At 38.2% G+C, this 26,411-nt stretch overlaps 1 protein-coding gene across 1 annotated transcript in view; it reads right to left on the bottom strand.

Annotated features, from left to right (window-relative positions):
* Positions 1 to 26,411, bottom strand: part of LOC120530630 (thrombospondin-type laminin G domain and EAR repeat-containing protein-like) — a 178,991-nt gene that overhangs the window by 113,301 nt on the left and 39,279 nt on the right. Inside the window, exons 2-4 of the mRNA XM_039755052.1 lie at positions 20,176 to 20,396; positions 15,306 to 15,532; positions 6,956 to 7,046 (exon numbers count right to left, since the gene is read on the bottom strand). Of these exons, the coding sequence (XP_039610986.1) occupies positions 6,956 to 7,046; positions 15,306 to 15,532; positions 20,176 to 20,396 (539 nt within the window). The remainder of the gene's footprint in view (positions 1 to 6,955; positions 7,047 to 15,305; positions 15,533 to 20,175; positions 20,397 to 26,411) is intronic.

Raw genomic sequence — 26,411 nt, 5'->3', positions numbered from 1 at the left:
ACATGAAAGTTCCAGAAAGAACGTTCATTTACTTTGATTTGTAACAGGCTCCATACAGTAAATAAACGTGGATAGATGGTAACAGATCTGTAAAATACAAATAGCTCAGTGTTCCTGAGTGAATGGACACAAGCATTCCACCACGTTACAACTGACAGTACCAGCAAGGACCTAAACACAACACAATGTGTACAAAATAAGAATATACAGAAAAAATGACTTTAGAGGTCTTGATCTATTGACTCTTTGGCACCTACAAAGTACACTGTCGTATTTGTGCACTGCACTTTTTTCCTTTGACTCTCACCAAATCACCCAAACAGATCAGTGCTAACGTGGACCAAACAATGTGAACACCTGTGACAAATGTGTTATTTGAACACACAGCAGCTAGAGCTGCAGACCTGAAATGGTCACACAATACCTTCATGAAGTCAAGAGTTTCAAGTAGCCATCCATGCCAGAAGCTGTTTGATGTGAGCTACTTGAAGTCATCATAAGGGTTCAGATCACCATTTTGGAGGTTTTTTCTGTCTGTTTTAGTTATTGCCCATGGCCTATCATTATTATTGATTTTAGTGAAGATTTTTCCTCCTCTTGTGATTTTTTTAACAATACTAGTGGCAATACAGAACTTTTCCTATAACATTGAAATATTGAATATTATTGTCAACCATGCTTTTGATTAGATGAGTTTACAGTTGATAACTATAGTCTTAAATAGTGGTTCAGAATATATTTTTTGCCTCATATTGATCTTATTCTGATGGTTGCATCCACAACCTTTTAACATTGAATATATGGAATGTTAAACTCCTTAAAATTTAGACATATCATGATTTCTCATACATGGCTTTCAAAATAATTCTTCATGACCACATCTTGAGTGTGTCCATGTATTATTCTTTTAATTTCTTTTTTTTTGCTTTTTATTTGGTCCACTGTATTAATATTGTACAGTGCCCTTGGATTTTCAGGTTATGGGCATTTCTCAAGGGCCCAACCGAGTAAGATCCCTTCTAGCCAAAAATCTTGTCTTTTCCTTAACAGTACTGAATTTACCAGTTATTGTAGGTTGCTATAGAGTCATACTGCTACAATGTTATCTTTATTCAGCTCCCATATTCAGTTCAAATATATCTTTTACAGGGCAACTATAATTTATCATCATGTGCCAGCTAAAACCTAAGGGTAATTTAACATGAAACGTTGAAAAGTGCACATCAAAAACAGTAAAAAAAAAACAAAGTATCTCTCCATAAATATGTCATCTGGATACCACTCCTGTAGGTTTTATTTAACTTTTATGTTGCTTAGACTAGTCCTTAATTGTTTTAAAATAAGATTCTCAATCAGTTTTGCTCTTTTGTTGTTGTTGATGTTGTTTTGTGGACAATGTACTACATCACAACTGTCATGTTTAAGCTGAAACTCCACCTTTGTTTCTTCTTTGCAGTTAAGAATTTATCTGAAAAGGATGGGGCTTCCAAGTACTGCTAATTGATCAGGTGGTGCTGCTAACCTGAAATCAGGTTAGAGGTTGCAGGTCTTTGCTGAGGCATTGGGCATTGATGTGGTGCCAGTTTCTTACTTTCTCATATTGCTCCTCAGGCCTCAGATATTTTAATTATTCTTTTGGTCTCATGGTTGGATAGTGATTTGGAATTTTGATAATGCTTTTTACAGTTTGTTAAGTAGAACTCATAATATTTAATTTTGGTGAATATTAGAATTATTATTGGATTATTGAAACGAGACAGCTTTTTAGTTGAATACTTTGTATAAATAACACTGAATTGTAAAGGACCCAAGGGAAATCTATCGTTATTTTTTGGATGTACTGTACTGTGTGTATTTAAACAGAAGCATAATAGGCAAGTGCCTTTATGGAGAGAAAGGTGGAACAGCAAGTGCATGATAATGACAAATAAGATTTAAGGATATTGTGAGATGTGCAAATGTCAGAGCAAATGCTAAAATAGTGTTATACTGTAACTATTAGATTGTATAATCTTAAAATCAGATTAAATTAAATTAGATAAACTCTATAAATTACAAGGGGAAAGTTAGATGCATACAGCAGCAGAAACAAGATACTGACTCACAAGAGAAATAATACAATCAATCAATCAAAAGATAGAGAGATAGATAAATAAACAAATGTATATTTCAAAATAAAGAATATTATGGCGTTATTTCAGTGCCACTATTCTGAGCGCACGTAAAAAAATATTGCAAGTGCAAGTGTTGCATTTTGAGGAGAAATTTATTTTGAGCGTACAAAAGCTGAATTTGAGTGAACAAAATTCATTGCTGCGTGCAAAAAATGTATTTCAGTGTTTGCACTTATCCATATACACACACACAATAGCACCCCCTCTCGCTCAGTTTTTTCATTTGCGCTTGCTCGCAATGTGTTGCTTGCGCTCACAACATTCTCTGCTGCAAGCGCTCAACTCTCTGTACACCGTTATAAGTGTGCCACAAAACCAACCAATCACAGACTTGGTTTCAAAAATTCTGATTGGCTCTTACGGTCTCCAATCAGCTCGCTAGCTGCTGCATTCCGGAAACAGTCCGAAATGTAGCTAAATCCAGCTAAACTCAATTAAACCCCAATTTGCGGATAATATCTTTAATTATTTTATTTTAAAATATATTATTTGTTAAGACTATCGTTGGTGTAGTACTCTCCCAGTCAATGCCTGGATCCTGAAGCTCCTTAAAATCCACAAACATATATAATAGTCATTATTCCAGAATAGGTACTTTTGGGAGTAATGTTATTTTGTGTAAGCGTTTTTTCCAATAAATACAACAATTTAAAAAGAATGCCTTTGTTTTCATGTTCTTCTTACTGTGATTTACATTAGTGGTAATTGATAGGCAAGAATGTATAAAATCACCAGAAGCATCTCGCAGATGTGCCACAATGAATGCAGCAGCTAGCGAGCTGATTGGAGACCGTAAGAGCCAATCAGAATTTTTGAAACCAAGTCTGTGATTGGTTGGTTTTGTGGCACACTTATAACGGTGTACAGAGAGTTGAGCGCTTGCAGCAGAGAATGTTGTGAGCGCAAGCAACACATTGCGAGCAAGCGCAAATGAAAAACTGAGCGAGAGGGGTGCTATTGTGTGTGTGTATATGGATAAGTGCAAACACTGAAATACATTTTTTGCACGCAGCAATGAATTTTGTTCACTCAAATTCAGCTTTTGTACGCTCAAAATAAATTTCTCCTCAAAATGCAACACTTGCACTTGCAATATTTTTTTACGTGCGCTCAGAATAGTGGCACTGAAATAACGCCATAGAATATGAGCAATTTGTATTGGATATTGAGACAAAGCCTTGAATTGCCCGAGAGCATTGGGCTAAAAAGATTCTCCAGAGGTGCTTCTTAGCACACCATGTTGGAATGATCCTGTGGCAAAAAGTGCTCCAAGAGAGCACCTCCTGCAGGGGATGGAGGGGATTTTTTATGCTGGAATCCAATTTTGTCCTCATTCTCTTTTCCATAAACACTTCCAATGTGTCCAGGTTTTGTCCTGTCTTAAAGAAGGATTTCCTGATAAATTTGTTCAAGTGTGGTGTGTTTTTTGAGATGAATTTGCTTCTCAGGGGACCACAGTGCAGAACAAGACACTGGCTACTATGGACTGATAGAACATTTCCAGCTGCATTGTAGCATACATCAAAAAACCTAAGGTTGCTTAGGAAGTACAGTCTGCTCTGACCCTTCTTGTGCAGAGTCACAGTGGTGTCAGACCAGTTCAATTTGATGTTTATGTGAACCCCTATGTACTCTGCACCACTTCCACATCCTCCTTCTAAATTGTGACTAGATTCGAAGGCACTTTGGCACACCAGCTATCCCACCAACTATTTTGTTTTTCTGATGTTGAGATTCAGGTCTTTCTCTCTACACCACAAGATAAAATCTTCTACAAGCCTCCTGTGCTCTGACCCATCTTCATTATTAATGCAGCCTGTGATGGAGATGTCATCTGAGAATTTCTGTAGGTGGCAGGCACAGGTATTATAGTGGAAGTCCATTGTGTGGAGGGTGAACAGGAAGGGAGACAGGACAGTTCCTTGTGGTATTGCAGTATTACACTCTACAATTCCTGACACAGTCCTTGAGCCTCACAAACTGCAGTCTGTTGGTCAGGTAGTGTATGATTGAGGAGATTGTGGGGACATGAAGATGCATAGCTTTGAGAATGGTGTTAAAGGTACTGGAAAGGTGGAAAAGTCAGAAAGTATTATCTTGACTGTTGTGTCGGCTTTGCCCAAGTGGGAGTAGGCTCTGTGGAGCACGTAGATCTTCCACACCTGTATGTGCCTGATAGACAAACTGCAGAGGATCAAGATGTTCTGAAACCAGGGATCATATCTGTTTTAGAACTAGAGCAACTGATCTGAATTCCTTTAAATTACAGGAGTGTCCTTTCTTTAGCATTGTGTATATGCAGAATTTTTGCACAGCTGAGAAACCTTCTGGAAGCTCATGGAAAGAGAAAACAGATGCTAAAGGGCCCCTCAGAGCTGAATGACAAATGCTTTAGGGGTTGATTCCATATGACCCTGCAGCTATGTACATGCAGAGTTTCCCCACATCACTCCTCACTTGATCAACAGAGACTGACAGTCCAGGAAGGGAAAGGGGGCTGGGGATTATGGTGTGAGGTCATTGTAGAGTGTAGGGGTAAATTGTGCAGGGCACAGATGGGATGGGATCCTACAACTTCCTCAGCTTGCACACAGAGCCTAACAGTGTTGGGGGAGGGCTGAACTGACATGGATGACTAAAACTTGTTGAAGAACTGGTTTAGTTCATTAACTCTGTTCTCGTTCCCTTCCTCTGCAGGTTTTTCAGCCTGTTTGTAGCCAGTGATAGTCGTCATCCTGTTCCACACTTCCTTCATGTTGTTCTGCTGTAACTTGTGCTCAAGTTTGTCCCAGTAGTGAGCTTCCCCTCATGGAGCTGCTTCCTCAGTTCTGACTGCACCTGCTTGATTTCCTCCTTATCTCCAGACCTTATTCATAGCAGTAGAATGTTGTACCGTGTTAGCCATAGATTGATACAGGATAAAGTAGTGTGAAATGACACTTTTATCGGCTAACTAAATACATTACAAATGCAAGCTTTCGAGGCAGGTAAGGCCCCTTCAGCAGGCATTGAAAGCTTGCATTTGTAATCTATTTAGTTAGTCAATAAAAGGTGTCATTTCACCCTACTTTCTCCTAGACCTTATTCAGAAAGGTTTTCATGTCTTTTGTGATCCATGGTTTCTTGTTAGGTAAACTGCAACTTGTATGTTTGTGTTTGTAAACATATATGAATTAAGTGCTGGGGACCTTCTAGTCAACATGTTAATAGTGTTTAGCAAAAAGCAGCTTCATTGACAAGTGACAAGACCCTTGAAAATGATTAGCTGTCCCATTTTGCAGTTGTTGCTAAATCTTGCCTAATTGACCACAAAGACACCTTATAAAGGAGAAGATTTGGAAGCACTTCTTCAACATCTCTGTCAGGTTAGTTACCTGCTGAAGCATCCCACTGTTCACAGGTACCACATCTGACCTAAGAAGACAAATAATGTAGCAACTAAAAACCAATTAATCAACTGACACAAAGCTTGATGTACGGACTTTGATCTGAATCGTTTGGGTCTCATGTTTTCTGTTTTAAGTTCTAATATTTGATATGACTTGTTTCTCTGACAATAAACATTGGTTTAGATTAAAATAAAGTTTTGGTATCACTTCACTGAAACTACCTCGTGATTTATTGTGACACCAGCAACTACCAGTTTTTGTAGGATGAGGGATTGAGCTACTTCTCCAACCTCTGTAGTATTCTAACCCAGGTAATAAGGTTAATATAACAGATAGATTCCTGTTCAGGTTAGAGTAAAATCATTTCTGGGGTAAAAAGACCTTGATAGGAACAGTTCAGCTCAGCCCAGCCCTTGCAGTGGTGAAAACTGAAAGTTACATTGTTCTCGGCCATTTTTGAGGTATTCAGAAGTTAAGTGTTCACTGCTTTCCAAAGATAGATAGCCCTTATTAAAGATTCCAGAGAGGTGTACATTTAAAACAAGGCTAGTAAGTTCAAGGACATTTGGGCATTTCTTTGATTAAGTTGTTCGCCAATAAAAAAAGAACCCTAGGAAGCTTGAGTGCCTTTCATGGATATTTTCACAATAAAACAGAAGGTATTGGATTTATTTTTATTGAATTACTACAATTATTAGTCATTGATTTCAGTCATTTTGTGTTTTGATTTGTTGTCCGTTTCTTTTAGTTTCACCCCTTTATATAGTTTTCTTTGTTCAATTTAAATAACTACCTTTAATTAAATATCTCTGACTTATTAATCATATGTCCTTTTATTTCGCTTTGGGTGTGAGTTAGACTTTAGTTTGTTTTTAGTTTTCTCAATTAATAATTTGTAAATAAACAACTTTACTTCAAATCAAATTAAATTGTATTGTCACATACAATGTCTTGACATCAACTGATTCTAAAAAGACAAAAGAACATCCTAACTTTTGTGAAGATCACTCTTATTAGTCAAGAAAAGCCTGCAGTAAAAAGTTCAACTCCTACAACATTTGTTTTTTTGAAAGGTTTCATATGCTCCATTTTGGAATTAATTTTGTAAAAGTATTATAAATTTGTTTGCATTTTTGAGAAGCCTCTTTAGCTTTCTGCCTAAAAAGCCACTCTGTTTTTTTAAGCATATGAGTAATCAACTAATTTCACTTACTCCATTATTTAAAATGAAAAGCTCTTCATAAAGAAAAATATATTTTATGGATTTTCAACTGCTGAATTTTTACAACCCTGAAGGGGAGCTTTTCTTTATACCCATAGTACAAGTCTACTTTTCAAGAAAAGCTTTGGAAAAACAGTAATAATAGACTGACATATCATAAGGTTCCTTACTGAAAAAAGTCCCTTCCATCTTCTTCGACTTCCAATGTGGAATCTTGATCCCTTCATGTTTAAAGATGAGGGAAAAGGTCTCTCAAGCGTTCTGTCAGGAAAAATTGAAGATTTAAAATTGAGCAAGTAGTCAGTTGTGGGCCTTTTCATACTTGGCTTGCTTAGAAAGTTCTTTTTCTTAAAATAACATGCATTTATTTGCTTATGTGTACATACTGCAGAAGCAGTAGGCCCAAACTCCTGTAGCTTTATGAACACTTAACATTCTAGAAACATTTACCATTCTGTGTCCATATTTATCAAACATCTCAGAGTTTGAAAACAGTCCTAACAGAGTCCCAGAGTGTTGTAAATTTGGTCATACTCTTAGGAATTGAAGTAATAGCATTTTAGAAATTTTTCTACTCCTAACTTCACCAGGTTTTAGAAGAGCTCAGGAGCTATCCTAATTCACTTGGAGCTGCCAGAAGATTGCATTCTGTCAGTAATCTGCACGCACATCCTGGAAAATGTTGTGGAAATGCTGAATGAAAATGAAATTGTCAAAAATTACTGATTTGCCAGAGATGGAATGATATTCATAACAAATCTAGTACATTATGTCATCAATCCACCTATGCACTGTCAGATGAAATGAGAATGTTGGTAACTTTTCACTTTTTGAGCATAGGAAAAGGTATCTTTGCAACAGTGATGCTCTTGGTATGTCACATCCATACCATTTCCCAAATTTTGCACCAAACTTTGTCACAACAGGTGTGGAAGAATAATTTTAGGGTAACATAGCATTCATCTTTAAGAAATAGCATAAATGGTTAATAAATGTTGGAAATGATATAAAGATCAAGTGAACAACAAAATGTACACTAAAATATAAAATTGGTTTAGGAAAAATACTAAGATGTTCAAGTAAAGAATGTACCAGAAGAAAGGTTGATGTAATATACAAAATGTACTGAAGGATGACTAAGAAATCAGCAGCTCTCCTATACACTAGAATGGATAGTTGTTATATGCACAGAAATTTCAAGGGTGGTGGCTCATCTTAAAAGGTATAAGAAGAGCCAGAATATAATATAATAAACTTTTATTTTATATAAATCATTTGGGTGTAAACCAACAAACCAACCAGAGTAAAATGTATGCATTGATTGACACTAAATGTAAATTCAACAGTTTATAAAATGAACCTCTGTTTCTCTGACCATTCTGATCATTCTGATCATGCTGTAATGGACTGGTTTTGAAGAATGCTCCCTTCAAGGCATTTTGCCAAGGAGTAAGATACAATGAACGGCTTTTATCCTGCCTGAAAACTGAATTGTCCTGTTAGAGAATGTTTCTTTCTTTAATAAAATATTAAATTTCGACCACACAGGTTATGTGCAAATTATATAATTACCCCACCACTCCATGTGAGGTAATGTTAAAGCAAGCTGCACTCATGCATATCACTGGTTTTCCTGGAGTTATCGATGTGATTGATGGACATGTATATCAAGATCATTGCCCTGAGAATTAAAACACATAGGTGAATTGCAAGCAATACTACAGTATCAACACACGGGTGAACATGGATGCAAACTGTATTGTAGCGGCCAGCATAATACCTGAAGAAAGGGAAGGCTGGATAGGTGATTGACAGCAAAATGTCGCAGAGGTTTGCTGAGCCTTACATTCCATAAACCCCAAGAACACTTCCATTATACTTTATAAGCCTGGAGAAAGGTTGAAGAAGGCAGGTAGAAACTCCTCAGGTTGGATTAATACAGCGTCACTTAAGAACATAAGGGGCATCACTGAGGGAGTCAGACATATCATATGACTATTGAAGATGATTGGGAACACTGGAAGAGTGACTTCAGTAACATTGTGAGAAGAGCCGTGGCTAGTTTCAGTATAACTGCCACTTTACAAAGAATTTATCCTGGTCTAAATAGTGGTGATTCTTCTGAAAGAAAGGTTGTGGATCATCACCTTGTTAAATAAACATGCATGTTATTGGACTTTACTCTCATTTGGTGTGTATGTCACAGTCTTTCCATTTTGAAGCTTGTTACTGTGTTATTCTTGCTGTTTTTGCAAATGGCCCTGCTCAATGCATGACTCTAGGGTACTTCATGAGACCTACATATTTTATTTGAACATATCCTTATTTATTTATTTATTATTTTATTATTTATGAAGCCTTGATTTCCAAGGAAACAACAAAACTCCTTCATGATTGCCATTTTGTTGCTCCGGGTACCATAAATTCATGACGTCATTCATTTTCAACTCCTACTCCTGGCTGGAAGTAGGTGTAGGAGGCTTCAGAACTACTTCTCATGTGCTACTTTGGGGCTACGACAAATTCCTATCCTAGTCAGACATTCAGTTTTTCTGTGAGATGTCAGAAATTGCGGTACTGGGGCCTCATGTATAAACGGTGCGTATGCACAGAAATGTTGCGTAAGAACTTTTCCACGTTCAAATCGTGATGTATAAAGCCTACACTTGGCGTAAAGCTACGCACTTTTCCACGGTACCTCATACCTTGCCGTACGCAAGTGCTCCGCTCAGTTTTGCAAACTGGCGGCACCCAGCGTCAAAGCAATGCTACTGTTCCTGTGTGGTTACTTCTTATTTTCCTGACGCGGCTTTATAAATACTATACACCGAAACTAACCGCATATTGTATATTAGTATAATGCATCTGATTGTAATTAACTTGTAACAATATAATGGTCCAGGGAATAGCCATAATATATCAAATACCATAACTGCTTTAGCATTGTTACTCTAACTGCACCTTCTTCTTCTTTCCGCTGCTCCCGTTAAGAGTTGCCACAGAGGATCATCTTTTTCCATATTACTCTCACTGCACCACTCGGAGTATTTATATCACTGTATCTGAGTGTGAATCACAGCAGCAGCTGATCAGAAAGAGAATTATCGGTATACGGCATTAAGCACATGCTGTCTCGGCCACAGCAAAATGTTTCAAAGCCTTACCTGTACGGATCTCGCAGTTCAGAAACAGTTTCATCCCAAGAACTATAAACGCACTCAATCAAGCGCTCCTTGTAGAACTGTCTATACTTATAAGTACAATCCCCTCACTGTAAACTTGCACTACAGTTATAATATTACACAACCTGCGCCACTTTATAAATTACATATCATACATATTACATATCATATTTACATATGATGACAATATCATTTTTAAGATGAAATGCAGCAAAATATGTTTATTATATTTTACAGATAAAAGTTTAACTTCATTTAAATAATCTAAATTCTTCACTAGGACTGGCGTGAAGGATAGAATAATTAAACATGTACTACGAAGATATTTCAATGTTCCTTTAACGTTTTGAAGAATCAGCGCTCTAAGCTTAACAGATGGCTTAATGTCTATTACAGAGCTGATTGTGTGGCGATCCACCATGCATAAAATAAAATATTGACATTGGCCTTTTTCTATTGGACATAGAGACGCCCCTGAGTACTGCTGCAATAAATTATTTCATCGAAGGTCGCACACAATCACTGCACCGTGAAACTCATGTTTAATAACGTGCTTTAACTCCTATCATCATAAAAATGATATCACATATACATCTCAGTATTTCAGTTATTCAGAGAGCTGTAATATCCGATATACGAATGTAATTAATTCTGTGTCCAGTTGGAGGAAGAGAGCCAGTTTAAGAAGCAAGTAGTGATTCACACACATAGAGCACATAGAAGATCAAATACAAAACAAAGCATTTAATGTGCTACTTTAATTACGATGTGATTTGAGAAACTGCTTAATTAAACGATTTTAAGATGAAGTTTATGATGTTCTACTTTAATGACAAAATAAACTACGTGATTAAAGTGGAAATGTCAAGATTGACATTTCATGCTTTTTCCCCACTGTGTGCCTTTTTTTCTCTGTACCCTAATAAACATTCATATGACACTCAGACAGTGGGCTACAACTCAGTTTTTCATGGCGATTTTGATATGTGACTTTTTTTTTATTTCCGACACTGTGCGATTTTGTGAACGTGAGCTTCCAAGTTTCTCCAACACGCTATGTCACTCGATCAACTTCCTTTTGTTGATTATACCACGGTTTATTTGAACAAATAGTATGTTTTTCCTTTGCCTCCACTTGGTATTCGCTGAAATTCTTATATTTTCCCCCGTGCTTTTCCCATTGTCTTTTCACAGAAGGCTGAGCTTAAGGGTGATTTATATTCATTTGCATATTCAAAGAGGCATAATTCTGGGAGGAGCTGGGGCGTAACATAAAACGCATGCACGAGCGTTACTTTTCACGCTGATCGGGATTTATGTAGCGGAAGAACGTGGAAGTTGGAGTACGCACAGATTCCTGCATCTGGATATTTCTGTGCGTAAGCACATTTCGGCCTTTGTGCTTACGCCATGTTATAGTGGGCAGTTTTACGCACAGCGTTATACATGAGGCCCCTAGTGTCTAGGTGTAAAACATGTTAACGACTACTACTGATTGGAGTATGAAAAAGTGGCCTGCAAATTATGGAGTACACACTGAAGTAACCTTCACGACACATGCAGCTGTTGTGATAATTGCTGCAAAAATAATCTCTTATGTACCGACACAGAAGGGTTTTTTAATTTTGGTGCACAGCTAATAAAGCCAGTAGTAAGAGACTTTTTCATCAAGAGCTGAACTATGTGTTTCGCAGGAGCAGTCACAGCGTTGCACAAATATCTCATGTGCCATAGAGCTCCAAAATCTGCTGTTCCAATGAATAATAAGAGACTATAACAGAACTAACAAAATAAAATAGTAGTGAGAAATCCTACTCAGCTCATCTGACTATGGGTGCTACTGCTAAAATTTGTTATCATCTGGGTAGTGTAATAATTTTTTCTATCATTGTAATACTGTCCGAATTCTCAGAATTTGTTAGTTTATTATAAGAATTCTAGTGGTCCTTGTTTTAATTTTCATATAAATTTCGGTGTTTTCCACTCCATGAATTCTGGTGGTTCCATCAGGTTTTTCGCTTGTTGACTTAGATTAGTTTGCATATATTTATTTGTAGCGCTTTTACTGCCATTTTTTGTTTAATTTATCGGTGAAGCTATTTTGAGCTTCTGTTATTAGGACAGCTTCCATGTTGTTAGTGACATGCCCTCTGAGGGCATGAACCATCAATCACGATGTGATGGTATAAAACTGCATATTAAAGTTGCTTCTTTATCCAAATTCAAGGCTTCCCAAAGGTGCTTTACTTGAAAACTGTTTGATTCTCTGGTTTTCGAATGTCTTCTGACATTTTGGCTTTGGTCGCTGGTATTTTTAAATTTCTCTGATTCTTGAACTTTCCTCTGTTTTCTGTCTCCGCCTCTTCTCACTGTTGTTTTCAATTAATAGTATTTTTTAAAAGGTACCCTTGTTTTCTGGGATTTTTATCTTACTGGTGATGTTGTTTATTCAAGAACCTGCTTCAAACATTTGCATTTAAATTTCTTAATATCTTATTGCGGGCGGCACAGTGGTGCAGTGGTAGCGCTGCTGCCTTGCAGTAAGGAGACCTGGGTTCACTTCCTGGGTCCTCCCTGCATGGAATTCTCCCTGTGTCTGTGTGGGTTTCCTCTCACAGTCCAAAGACATGCAGGTTAGGTGCATTGATGATTCTAAATTGGCCCTAGTGTATGCTTGGTGTGTGTGAGTCCTGTGGTGGGTTGGTGCCCTACCTGGGATTGGTTCTTGCCCTGTGATTTGCTCCAGCGTAACCCTGTGTTTGGATTCAGTGAGTTGGAAAATGGATGGAATATCTTATTGCAACATTATTTTGCTTTTCATGGGAAATTTTGTGGGCTCTTTTGTTTAATATTGCTATGCTCAATCCACTGCAGGTGTGTAGCAAGTGACTTCATCAACATGACAGCGCCATGCACTTCCTATCTGTGGAAGATTGTTTGTTCGTTGCCGGGGCAGGGCAACTGCAGGGTCGCAGTGCTGCAGCGGAGCACCACGGAAGCAAATCCTCTCTCCTATACAGACAGCAGTCAGGTAGGGTTGTGGCCAGGTTAGTGGCCAAGTAATACTGTTCCCTGCATTTACAATGTTCCTTGCATCACCCATCAAGATGCGACGAGCCGCAGCAGCACTGTGAGCCCGCTGTTGCCCCGGCAACGGATAAATAGTCTTCCACAGATGCGGTGATCACACTTCGGGACGCTCTTTGGCATGTCATCCCGTTGAGGGAGGTCCAAAAAAATGAGGAACCTCACAACAGTGACTTTGCTTTTTCTTGAATGAATGGTGCATTAATAGGAAAGTTTCTTACTGCTTTTTTGACGTTTTCAAATGCAGTAATTCGCATACGTTGGGCTTGAGGTTTCTTTTTTGCTTGATCTTTCAAGAAAGTTGACAGTGTCATTGGTGAAGTTCCAAATTCACTGGCAATGTCTTTTTTTCCTTTTTGCCGGAATCAAGAGCCGCACAAAATGTCAAGTTTTTTTTTCTAATGTGAACTGTTGATGTTTTTTGTGTCTGCCCTTTCTATAGGAGGGTGACAATGGTTTAAATTCCAAAGGATGTTTTTCAAATGTTGATGAGCAATAAGCAAAAGGTATCACTGAAAACCACAGAAAACAAACACAGCAAAAAAAAAAAAAAATAGTACAAGGAAACTAACTGCTTTGTGGATGATTCATTCAAGCATTTCAAGGTCTTTTGGGCACTTCTTTGTAATGAAAGTATTTTTAATGAAAGGATTTCTGTAGACTTGTGTCATATGGGGAAACTGTCGGGGCCATAAAAATACTTTGTTGTGATGAAAATTTCGTTGTAATGAAAATTTCGTTGTAAAGATATTCATTGTAATGGAATTTTACCTGTATTGTCACATATGCACTCATGGGAGGCAGCAGCAGGGTTTGGTTGATTCCGAAGTGCCGATATGCTGGGCTAATCATGTGCACCAAGATCTAACCCACTTCCATCTGGCTACAGAACACACCCTTGATGACATCATTTCCTCCCTCCTTGTCTAGATGATCCATCTCTTCCTTTCCCTCGACTATAAAAGAACCACTTATTCTTCTCTGCAGCAGTCTTGTTTTGGATGCAGTCCTATGAGTCTACTCTCAGCTAACATTCGCTTTTTCATTGCAGTGAAAATTACAATATACAGGGTGGATCCCCCCCAAACCTTTATCTGTTGTCCTTGTCTTTCTACACTATAAATTACACTTTTTTGCACTCAGCACATACTGTAAGCTCAACATAGAATTTCTTAACCTTGTCAATTCCAACATGTCTCAAAGTTGCATATTAGTGAGTATTATATACCTTGGATCATACCATCTTACAAAATGCTTGACTGCACTGAGATATAATGACAGATATAATGACCATTCAGTGCATTTTACGCACCATATACTGTAGTAAGCTGTGACGCCCAGAAGAACCAGAGGAGGGCTTGTACCTCCTCCAGACCGCGAGGGGGCATCCATCCCGGTTACGCTGGTGGCCTCGGGTAGGGGGCATGGAAGCCCAGCCCTGTAGGGGCCCATGGCCACCGCCAGGCAGCTCCCCACTTCCAGACCATCATCTGCCACATCCGGCCGAGGCAGGAGCCCGGCCGGGATGCCCAGGAGGACCGGAGGAGGGCCTGTACCTCCACCAGACCACGAGGGGGTGCCTGCCCTGGTTACGTTGGTGGCCTCGGGTAGGGGGCATGGAAGCCCAGCCCTGTAGGGGCCCGTGGCCACCGGTAGGCGGCGCCCCGCTGTCTGAACAGCCCTGGAGCCCAGCACTTCCGCCACACCAGGAAGTGCTGGGGGGAAGACGACAGGGGACACCCAGACGGCTTCCGGGTGCACAGCCGCCACTTCCGCCACACAAGAACGTGTCTGCGGAGGAGTGCCGGGGAGCAGCTGGGGCCCATCCGGGTTCCCATAAAAGGGGCCGCCTCCCAGCAGTCGGTGCGAGAGTCGGGAGGAAGGAAGACGAAGCTGGCGAGAGGACAGGAGGCGGCCAGAAAAGGACTGTGTGGCCTGGACTTTGGGGGATCGGTGCTGGAGGCACTGGGGGTGATTGCACGGTAGAGACTTGTAAATATTAGTGTAAATAAACGGTGTGTGGTGAAATTATGATGTCCGTCTGTCTGTGTCCGGGCCAGCGTTCACAAAGCCAATACAACAATATGCTGTAAGCTTGCATCACTTCAGTTATGATCGGGCAGTACAATACAATATATAGGTAAGCATGCTGCATTTGGTAAGCACTTTACATCTCCTATGGAAATAAATTCAAAACAGATATCACATATTAACAAATCAACGGGGAAAACCCAGCTGAGAGTTCACTTACAAGCTAAGAGGTATGTTACAATCCACAGTCAGCGATGCATATTCTCCAGACACTGCCAGGACAAAGGTGTGCCAGTGGTTATCCGCCAGGGACACAGATCGGAAGATGACATGCTCCCTGTGTCCCGCATTCCAGAAGAGAAAGTGTAGCTTATCCAGAGAAAATCTCAGACCCAGCAGTAGGTTATTTGAATCTTGTTCAAGCACCGTGAAAATGTATTCATTTTTCTGTAATAGTGAAAAATGTTGTAGCTAGATTACAAATATAGTTTAAACAACAACAACATTTATTTATATAGCACATTTGCATACAAAAAGTAGCTCAAAGTGCTTAATGCAGGTTTTACCATGAGACAGAGAAAAAGGTAATATACTGGTTTAGTACTGGCTTAATGTTGTATATTAATAAACATGCATGCACATGCATTCCCACATGTAAACCACATAAAGTATAAAAAAAAGAAATTTAAAAACAAATTAAATGCTGGAATTTATGCAAAGAAAATAAAATAATATGAAGAACAATTCTGTCTTTTCCTAAACATTTAAATAACTGAATACAAAAGGATATTAGCTGCCCATGGTGTGTTTTAAAACATTAAAGAACAATGTATTTCAAGATATACTGTACTAAAGTAAACAAAAACAAATATAATCATGTTTAGTAGCTAGTGAAGAAAAACAAACTTTTAACACTCAACTCCTGCATTTGCAAGTTCCGATTTATTACTAATAGAAACAGCATTTATGCACACAGGATGTGTTTGTTGCAAAACATTAAACAAATAGTATGGAAAAGACTCCCCTCCCAAAACACACAAAGAAAAAAAAACAAAAAACTCCACAAATCTACATTTGTGTGATGGTAAAAAATTTTCAGCACATATTTTTCCTGTGATGCTTAGGCTTTCATTAAACTATTTCCACCATTTTCAAACATGACTTCATTTTGTTGATTTGGTGTGTATTGCTATTTTACAATAATTATTATGTTTTACCACAGTGCTCATCTTTCTTAAAAACAAAATGTTAAATACAGTACAGATGTACAATAAAAAAATTCAAATTCAGGTATTTTGACACAATTGTGCCCTGTCCCACACCATGTTTAAAAAAAAAACACACAAACCAAGTAAACAAGGAAAACATAATTGAAAAGGCAATTAAAAGTGGAAGCCATCTGAAAAGAACTCCCATTCTTGATGGCAACATTAGTACATTTTTAAGGTCCTGAGCCTGTAAAATGATCAAATGCACGCAAAATTCTTTGATTTTGCTTCAATATAAAAATCGATTTATATACCATATTGAAGTGAAAGGTAAATCTTTTGCAGAACCAGCTGACATTAATTCTTTATAACCTAATAAATGTATGTTTTAAGATGTCAAATGCAATAACAAGGTAAAAAATGAATACATAGCATTATCTTTGCTTATTTGGGAATGGATTATTAAAAGATTATTAAAAGATATATAAAGTAATGTATATAAGGTACACTGTACACTAAAAGGAGACAGCCTTTAGATTATCTAATTTTACATGTTCTACAAGTGAAAGAAAGGACAAATGAAATGAAACACTTCAGATGAACTCTTTTTCCTGTTTCACTTTATCCTAATACATATGACAATGGAGGCAGCACCTGGCTGTTATGGGTGCAAGGCTCTGTTCTTGCTCTGATACAGTAAGTGTTGGAACATTTAACATTCTTGCTAATAAAAGGAGTGATAGCTGAATAGCTGAAAAAAGTTATCAATAGTGTCAATTTTTCAAGTTTAATTATTCAATACCATACTAAGATACCATCCTGATCAGGACTGATGGTGAAGGAGTGACAAGAACTGAGGAATAAATAGGAAGAACTATATGAAAAAAGAGCCCACATTGATGACTTAAAAGCCTCCAAAAGTCATTAGAAGCAAAACAAGTGCTGCCAAGAAAGGATAATATTTGCAGGCCTGAAAATCCCCTAGGACCTCCAGTTTAGGGGAGTGCCACGGTGGATTGATAAGACACCAGCCGTGTTTACGTAGCGGCTAGAAGGCTGGTTGTATGTTGGTCCTATCATACTCTTACTAGAGGGAAAGAGGGGCTGAGGAGCAGTTGGGGATGCTTGTCTTTTTAGTACAAATCAGGTATTAAAGGGTACTCTGAGGAAGGAGATTGCTGCCACATAGTCTATTAACTGTTTTCTTTTTCTTTCCTAAAGGCCATGTCACATTAAATGACTTTTCCACCAATTTTCAGTCATTGACTTTATTTATATCATCTTAGAAAGTTGGAGGAAGTGACGACATTCCCATAATACCCCGTCATGTAGTTTAATATCCCTTGTGACTCAGCCAGACCAGTCTGTGACTCACTCCGACAAAATCAAACAGGTCTAATTTTGTTGTAAGTCATAGGGGTGGGCTCTGTGGGCAGTTCTAATAGAAGTCCATTTCATGCCCTATGTGGGAAGGGGGGAATGGTTTCCCTTGGTCTCTATAGTAGGTAGTCAGTATTAGATTTAGACACCCTCAATGTTTGGAGTCCACTCCCCTTTAGTTATATAAATGGTGTTCCTCTATGAACATACTACATAATTTATGGAATGTGCACCCCTCAGACTGTAATCACCCTTCCAAATTTTTGGAGTGAGGGTCCCGTGGTGCCTCCAGCAATATATCGTCTTGGGTAGATGCCCATGTTGCTGATACCAAAATCCACCATTGCCTGTGTGCAAGAGAGCCGAGAACCAATGAGCAGCCACCCTGGGGTACAATGCATATAATGGAGTTACAAGGAATAAGCAAAACGGGTGTTTTGGACCTTGAAAACAGAAGAGCAGCTCATCTGTCTGTTTTCTCATGTTTTACAATGAGAGAATGGAAAAAAGAAAACAAGGAATGATTGCAACTGGTTTCACCATATCTGGAAAGTATTCGTAAAGCACTAGCATGGTCAGAAAAAGGGTCAGTTCACAATACTTTGGAAATATAAAACCCTGATGACAACCCCTTAGTCTACTTTTAACTTTCGATGCCTTGGCATTCTGTGACCAGACAGCAAAAGAAGCCCACCTAAGTCCAGAACTGCCTTTAAAAGAGATATTTATTTTGTGTTCAGACCAGCCTGCAGGCTATTAACTTTCATCTTGTATTTTACCAGCTTCACTATACAGTATATAATGTATTCATATATAAGTATATACTGTATACTGTATAGGGCGGCACGGTGGCACTGCTGCCTCACAGTTAGGAGACCCGGGTTCGCTTCCCGGGTCCACCCTGTGTGGAGTTTGCATGTTCTCCCCATGTCTGCGTGGGTTTCCTTCCAGGTACTCCGATTTCCTCCCACAGTCCAAAGACATGCAGGTTAGGTGCATTAGTGATTCTAAATGGTCCCTAGTGTGTGCTGTGTGTGCGCCCTGCGGTGGGCTGGCGCCCTGCCTGGGGTTTGTTTCCTGCGTTGTTGGCTGGGATTGGCTCCAGCAGACCCCCGTGACCCTGTAGTTAGGATATAGCAGGTTGGATAATGGATGGATGGATGTATACTGTATATAAAATTACTTAAAGCCAAAGAAATGCATATATGGTTGTAAGAAATTATTAAGGGTGGAGTCAGGGGAGAGGCAAACAGACCCCATTTTAATAAATATGTGACAGTCAAGGACGAGCACCACCCTGGAATGGGACACCAGTCTCTTTAGGTAACTTTCACTCAATCTGACTTGATTTAGAGATGCATGCTTTTAGGATTGTGAGGACCCTCAAGTACCCAAAACTAAAACAATACAAACCTCAATATGAAATTGAAATGTTTCCCACCTTTTTTCCTACCATACTGTAATTCTAATATTAGAATGCTCAAATGGTTTCATCTTTCCCCGTTCCATTTGTGTATTATACATTAATGTTACTGTGTTCAGTTAGCACTCAACCTCTTAATCTTGTGAATAGAATTGGCATGTTTAGGCCTGTTTTTTGTCTAATACTCTGTGATGGTGCAGCTCAGTAGTTTAGTATGTCAGTGCAATACATAATGCTTTATTCTCGAAACATGAAGGCACAGAGCATTTGTCTTTACATACTTATAGGTGCCAAGGTGGCACTGGCATTCCGACCAGGCGGGAAGGTAGTTCCTTACCTGGATAAAGGCCATAAGGAAAGTATATGGATGAATAGGTGTCCTGGCCAGTGTAGTTATGGATACCTTTCCTAGCCAGGAAAACATAACAGAAGGACAGGGAAAAACTGTCTATTGTGGCCATGTTGTCCCCTAGTACACCAGATGGCAGCATCCCTTGGGTACAGCTCCCATTTGTACAACTGCAGGGCACTTTGTGAATTGTAGCCCTGATGGTCAGCCCTGTCATGATATGTGGGTTCTGCCAGAGGGAGCAGATGAGAGAGGCACCAGAAGCATTCCTGGGTCTAGCATAAAAGAAGCCACTCAACCTCATCTAGGCTAACCGGAGTCAGGAAGTACAGCACAAAGTTTGCTTGAGAGATTTGAGGAGAATTAATAAATGAATTCCTCTTGTGAGTACTTTTTGAAGAAAGTACCTGAAAAAGGTATTTCCATTGAGCAAAATGTAATTTATTTCGAACCCATAGCTATTTACTTACACTGTGTCAAGAGTCTGATGCTAAGTAGCAACCCCTGTCTGTTCCATGCTTTAATACTGAGGTGCATAATACACCCTAAGCTTTATCTACAATTGGCACTGCATTTAGTAAGATGCCTTTAGTTTTGTCCATATTATAAAATGTTGATATTATGAGTTTAGAATGTTTAAAAAATAAGCATTAATCGGTTAGGCAATCAGCATGATTCCAACCCCACTGTACCAGGCTTAGCTCATGCCCTTGGACTTGGATTGAATTACCTTTGGTGCAGTTTGTAAGGCTTTCATTGTAATAACAATGGAGAACTCCTCTGGAAAGTGGTCACAGTTTATGAAGAAGTGGGAGGCAGGAAAGCTGACCTTCCCATGTGGTGATGATATCTGAAAGCCTCTCATTCCACCATCTTGAATCATTCTGAGGCCGCTGACATGGAATCCATTGCCTGGTGTGATCTTGGACAGAAAATCCAGAGGCAGTAGATCTGTTGTAATAAATGGATTGGTTAGTATTACTAAACGGTTCTAGAAGTGAAATGTTTACAGTACAGGATAAACTGGCATGATTTATGAAAATTAAAAAAGAAAGTGCCTAATTTGTGTTCAGTAGGAAAAGGCCAACGCAAACATAATGTCTTCAGACCTTTAAAAAACCTATACATAATAAAAATAGTAAAAAAAACAGTACAGGGATTTCAAACCAAAAACATGGACATTGCTGGATAATTTCCATATCAGAAGTAAAATTGTAAACCTTATTTGTGAGAATATCCTTATGTTTACATATTACATGTTTGCAGTACTTGCACAGATTACATTCCTTTTCTCAATTCTTTCAGTGTGGCATCAACTGATGACAGACCACAGCATTGAACTACTGTTTTTTGGATGCAGACATGGCACTAGTACAAAAAGAATGAGGCCATAATGAATAAAAGAGGAGGGATGAACATTGAACATCCCCGCCTTTTGAGTTGTCCATGGAGTTCTTATACTGCCAACTAGATGTAACTTTCAGAAGACCAGAGATGGTGGGCAGCTTCTAGTTTGTACATCCTCTAGCGGTAAGAACATGCTGGTACCTCTAACATTTACCCCTTAACTTAGAAATTAGGACCAGAGACTGCTCGATACGTAACATTCTGATCAGGAACCAGTCAAGGACACTGACTTGCCTTTACTGTATTGATCTGCCAGCTGTCCAATTTTTTTATTAGTGTCCCTACCTGATATCATCCTGGAATATCTGCTAGAAATGGCACAAATGCTGCCCCTAATGGGGCTTGTTTGCACTCATATTTCCCTTTTTACCTAACCACGCATCATGGGGTATTCACAGTTGAATTCTGAAATAACCCTAACCCTAAGTTGGTGGGTAATGGAAGTTCTATACTATTTTAAATGGGAAAAAATCAAATTCTTACTTAAAGGGTCCGTTCAACACTTTTTTAAAATATGGAAAGATTTAATTAACACAATATTATAATAAGGATTTAAATTGGAGGATGGGGGTGGGGGGGAAGAGGATATTTTCCCTTCCTCTTTTTCTTTTCTTTCTGTTTTTACCCAAGCTCTTGTCTCTCCTCTATTACTCTTGGGTGGGAGTTGAGTTCTTTGTTATGTTTTGTCTCTTTTTACTTTGTCATTTACATAGTATAAAGAAAGTATAGGTATCGTGAAAAAATTCCACCTCAAGATTTTGATGAATCTTGACATTTTAGACATTCCTGAGTCCATACCATTTTTGAAAATATGTCTGTCTGTATGAAAACGCTTTGATCTAAGTTTGTACACCTGCTTTATATCAAAAATAAGGAATCCTATCAACTTTTGGGTCACTTCCCTTTAACTGAATACTTTTGTGAATTTTCAGGTAAATTATGGTTATAATTACAGATGGATGATTCAAATTTTGTATAGATATTTTTAATGATAAAAAGCAAACAGATATGAAATTTGAGAACAATTACTCAACCGGAAGTAGCATTTTATTTAAACATCAATCCAAAATTTTTGCATCATGGAAATATAAATGTGTACATGATATTAAAAACTGTATTCAATATAAAGCTTATTCTTTCAATAACTATTATTAATTTTATTTTAATTTATGCATCATCAGTTTAACAATAATGTATAAACATTGAACATGCCATGCAAATATAAAGATGTAATGGGAACAATAAGCTGCTATATCCCTGTCATGGTCTTGGTGAGACATTTAATTTTATGATTTGTTTTTTTTATTTCCGCCATCATTTTCATAATTAAATAGCTAAATCCAGTTTTACCTATAGCAATTTATTGCAACAAATATTATATAATACTAACACTTCTGTGTTTTTAGGTGACTATAACTCTTTTTACTTTGCACATGATATGTACATAATACATGTATAATCATGAAAAATTCCACCACTGTTTTCGACCTCCCTATATGCAAAAATATCATTTTAATATAAAGTTTGATCATAAATAAAGATAAATGATTGTGTATCAATATTATCAATTAAATATGGTGAGAAACAAAGTTATATGATATCTGAGAAATATTGCGCAACTAGAAGTGGTTCTGATGGCCATTTCCTCTATCTCAGTATATGAGAAAGTAGAGGGGAGCACACTCAAGATTTTATCTTTATTTTTTTGCTCCAGTGTTCTTTTTTAAATAGCTGATTTTTTTTCTAGTTTGACTGTAAAGTTGTTGTATATGTTTGACATGATTGTATGAAACATTTCTTCAAATAAAATAAATAAACATTAATAAAAAAGTATGAAATGTTGCTATGCTTATGGTGCTCCAAAGCAATTAAAAATGTCTGGAGCACCATGGCATAAATTTAAGGATTCATACAATTTACAAATTAAGTAATGTAAAGCTACACATACTTCAGTTTAGATTACTAATGACTTATTCAGAGTGGCGCAGTGGTAGCACTGCTGCCTCGCAGTAAGGAGACCAGGGTTCGCTTCAAGGGTCCTCCCTGCATGGAGTTTGGATGTTCTCCCTGTGTCTGCGTGGGCTTCCTCCTGGTGCTCCGGTTTCCACTCGCAGTCCAAAGACATGCAGATTAGGTGCATCCTGAATTGTCCCTAGTGTGTGTGTGCCCTGCTATGGGTTGGTGTCCTGCCCGGGATTTGTTCCTGGCTTGCGCCCTGTGTTGGCTGGGATTGCCTCCAGCAGACCCCTGTGTTAGGATATAGTGGGATGGATAACATTCATTTTTTCTGAAATTCTTGACACTCTTCTAAATGTGTAGGGAAAATAAAGCACTGCGATATCTGACATTAGCACAGCTTAGTACTAGAAGGACAGTCCTAAAAATGCAGTTTACATTATTAAATTAAAAAAATCCATTAGGTATAATTGGGTGTAAACACATAAGCTGATATGAGGTAGCTAGCATGATAAATCCTGCATCCAAACAGAGCATTGTCTACTTGAAATAAGAAAATCAGTTTTTGCATTGGACTAACCAAAACAGTTTAATGTGCTCACGATGGTCCTTTGTGTAACAGATCAGAGGTGAATTCCAAATTTGGAGCAAGAACCAGGGGCTGCTACATGATAGTCAAGCATGTCAAATTGTTGGTGAGATGTACTGTGTGGGGCAAATATGGCACATAAAATATGATACTCTATGCACAGTAAGCACAGATACATAATAATTTATATACTATAAAAGAACAATGTAGGAACATAAAATGTAGTTTGGAGTAAATGAGTTTTTGCCTTTTATAGGAATGGATAAATACAAGGCAACATGCTAGTCTCAACAAGAACGTTGTTAAAATATCCATTGCTCCCCATAAAGTTTGGGACAAAGACACATTTTTCCTTGATTTGTCCCTCAGCTCCACAGTTTAAAATTACAAATCAAACAATTCAGATGTGATTAAAGTGCACTTGGCATACTTTAAGAGTAATTGCCTACATTTCGACCACACCACATAGAATTGACAACACTTTTTCTGCATGGTCCCACTATTTCAGGGTACCACAAAGTTTATTAAAGCAGTCATTAAAGTGCTATTTTGCATATCCCTTGAATCCCTAGAGATTATCTTGAACACAGTGAACCCAGTCTTGTTCTAGCAGGATCCCAAGTAATCCATAACCATTTTCTGCATTTAAGTTTTTTTTTTGTAGGTCCCAAGAAAAATACTCAATGGGTGTTCTGCATTTCAAAATTGTTTTCCTCTCAGCAGAAACTATTCAAACAAATGTTTATGACTAGGAATCCAAAAGCCACTTCCAAAAATGCCCATAGGTGGAATTTAGTGTCAAACCCAGTCCAGATAGTCTTGCTGAGCCAGATGTCTGAAGACAGCCATTACTGAATTGTGCTTAAAACTGGGTGGGAAGAATTAGACGGTTCACTGAGTATCACATTTCTAAAGTAATCCAACGCGTTGTGAGGGTGGAACTCAAAGTAGGGGTGGTGATGCTGAACTTCAAAGAGCAGAGCTGCTCTTCTTAAGAATGCATGGGTTTCACGATCAACTGTCAGGTAGTGTCCAGAAGCCATAAAGAAGTTTGCCTGGCACATCTTTATAAATAAGCTTGCGGTCGTCTGCAATGCGAAGAGGTGGGTAAGGAGGAAAAGCAAAAGATATCTTTTCTGGCACACTTGTTTTGATGCCTGATTTGCCTGATGTACAGTATAATAATCTTCAATGTACAAAGACAACTTTAGTATTTTGCGAATTCCCTTTTCCACTCAAGTTTTATGTTATGCTTGTTAGTTTGGCATTGGCCTGTTCTGCAAGTTACTTGATTTGGGGAGACTGATTGATTAAATAGCACATGTAAAAAAAATTAAACTGGGCTCCTTCTAGTGCTTCTAAAGCTGTTATGGTGATTGCCATCTGATCGTTTGGCAGTGATCTTACTTACTCAGCACAAATGTTGCTTTAAATATATCTCGGAAGTTGGATGTCAGAACTGAGAATGACATCACACCCAAATTTACCGCATTCCAGCAAAACATTCAGAAAACCAATAGAGACACATCCAGGAAAACCTTTGTTGTGCATTGCTCCATCAAAACAATAGCAGTTGATAACAACACATTACACAGTATTTCACATAGAAACAAGTCCATGGATAGAAGCTGGGCATTAATGTATGTATAACTGATTTAATGGGACACAAGTGCTAATAAACAGTAAATACTACAGCACTCACTGAAGTTTGTGGTGCACTTTGCCATTTTGCATTGACGTTATGATCTGATGTTGGACAAACCCTGACTTGACAGACCCGTCCCAAGTTTCTGAATTGGAAATCTGACGTGTTCCAGTTGAAAATTCTGACTAAGAATCTGGATATTCTGACTTTCAACTTCAAATAAAACGCAGTAAGTTTATTTGAATAAGAATGTGATTAGAACTGCATGTGTCTTGATAACAGTCTTATCCTTGTTGTAATCATTTTCACAGGTACTATATTTGTACTCAGATACAACCTACTGCTTGGTCTTATTTCTATGTATGTTTGGAAGGAAGGAGTTATCTGTCATTCTTGATGAAGAAAGGGGTAGAATACTATCTGTTCTCATTTCTTAAGGACTTTCACAGCCTTGCAGCACAGAGAATTATCCTGATGAACATGTCAGTTCACAGAAGTTTGTAACACTGCCATGCAGGCATGCACCTGATCAGCACTCACATACAGTATTACTCTACTCACATCAGAGCTCAAATGAATGTCATGAAACAAACTCCACTGTACATCTCCACAAGCAACCTGAATCATTGACAATTAGTAAGTGGGCCTAGTGGACTGATGGTATGGAAGAATAATATTAGGGTAACATAGCATTCATCTTAAAGAAGCAGCATTAAGGGTTAGTACATGTCAGAGACCTGTTCAGGCATATCAAGAAAACAGATAAAGGTCAAGTGAACAACAAGACAAAAATGTAATACAGTACACAAAATGTACTGAAAGATAACTAAGAGATCAGATGAACTGTACTCAACAAGATTTGACAGTTGGTATATACACAGAAATATCACTGGTGGTGGCTCAATCCAAAGAGTGTAAGAAGAACCACAATGTATGAAAATGGACTTTCATTTTATATGTAATTTGGGTGTAAACCAACGAACCAACCAGAGTAAATGTATGCAATAATTGACACTGTATGTAAATTCATTCAGTTGGTGGCAGTAATGCACCTTAATTTGGTTTGCAAACCACCATTAAACAAAAGGAGAAGAAGAATATTTGACCATTCTGATCATGCTGTAGAAGAATACACCCTGTTCAATTAATAGCAGAGCAGTAATAAATGATGGAGATGGACAAGCTTTTCTCCTGCCTGATTACTGATTTGTCCTGTTAGAGGTTATGTTGTTTTGTTTAATTAAGATGTTGATTTTTAGCACAATCAAATTTTGGCTATATCTCTGTCTTCCAATCCTCATGTATCACCATGAAGTGGGATGTTTCAGAACAATGAAAGTTATGATTAAAACCCTGCAATGTTGTCATT

This window comes from Polypterus senegalus, chromosome 6, assembly GCF_016835505.1.
Source record: "Polypterus senegalus isolate Bchr_013 chromosome 6, ASM1683550v1, whole genome shotgun sequence".
Taxonomy (NCBI): Eukaryota; Metazoa; Chordata; class Cladistia; order Polypteriformes; family Polypteridae; genus Polypterus; species Polypterus senegalus.
Note: the sequence above shows the minus strand (reverse complement) of the source record. Positions and strands in the feature narration are given on the sequence as shown.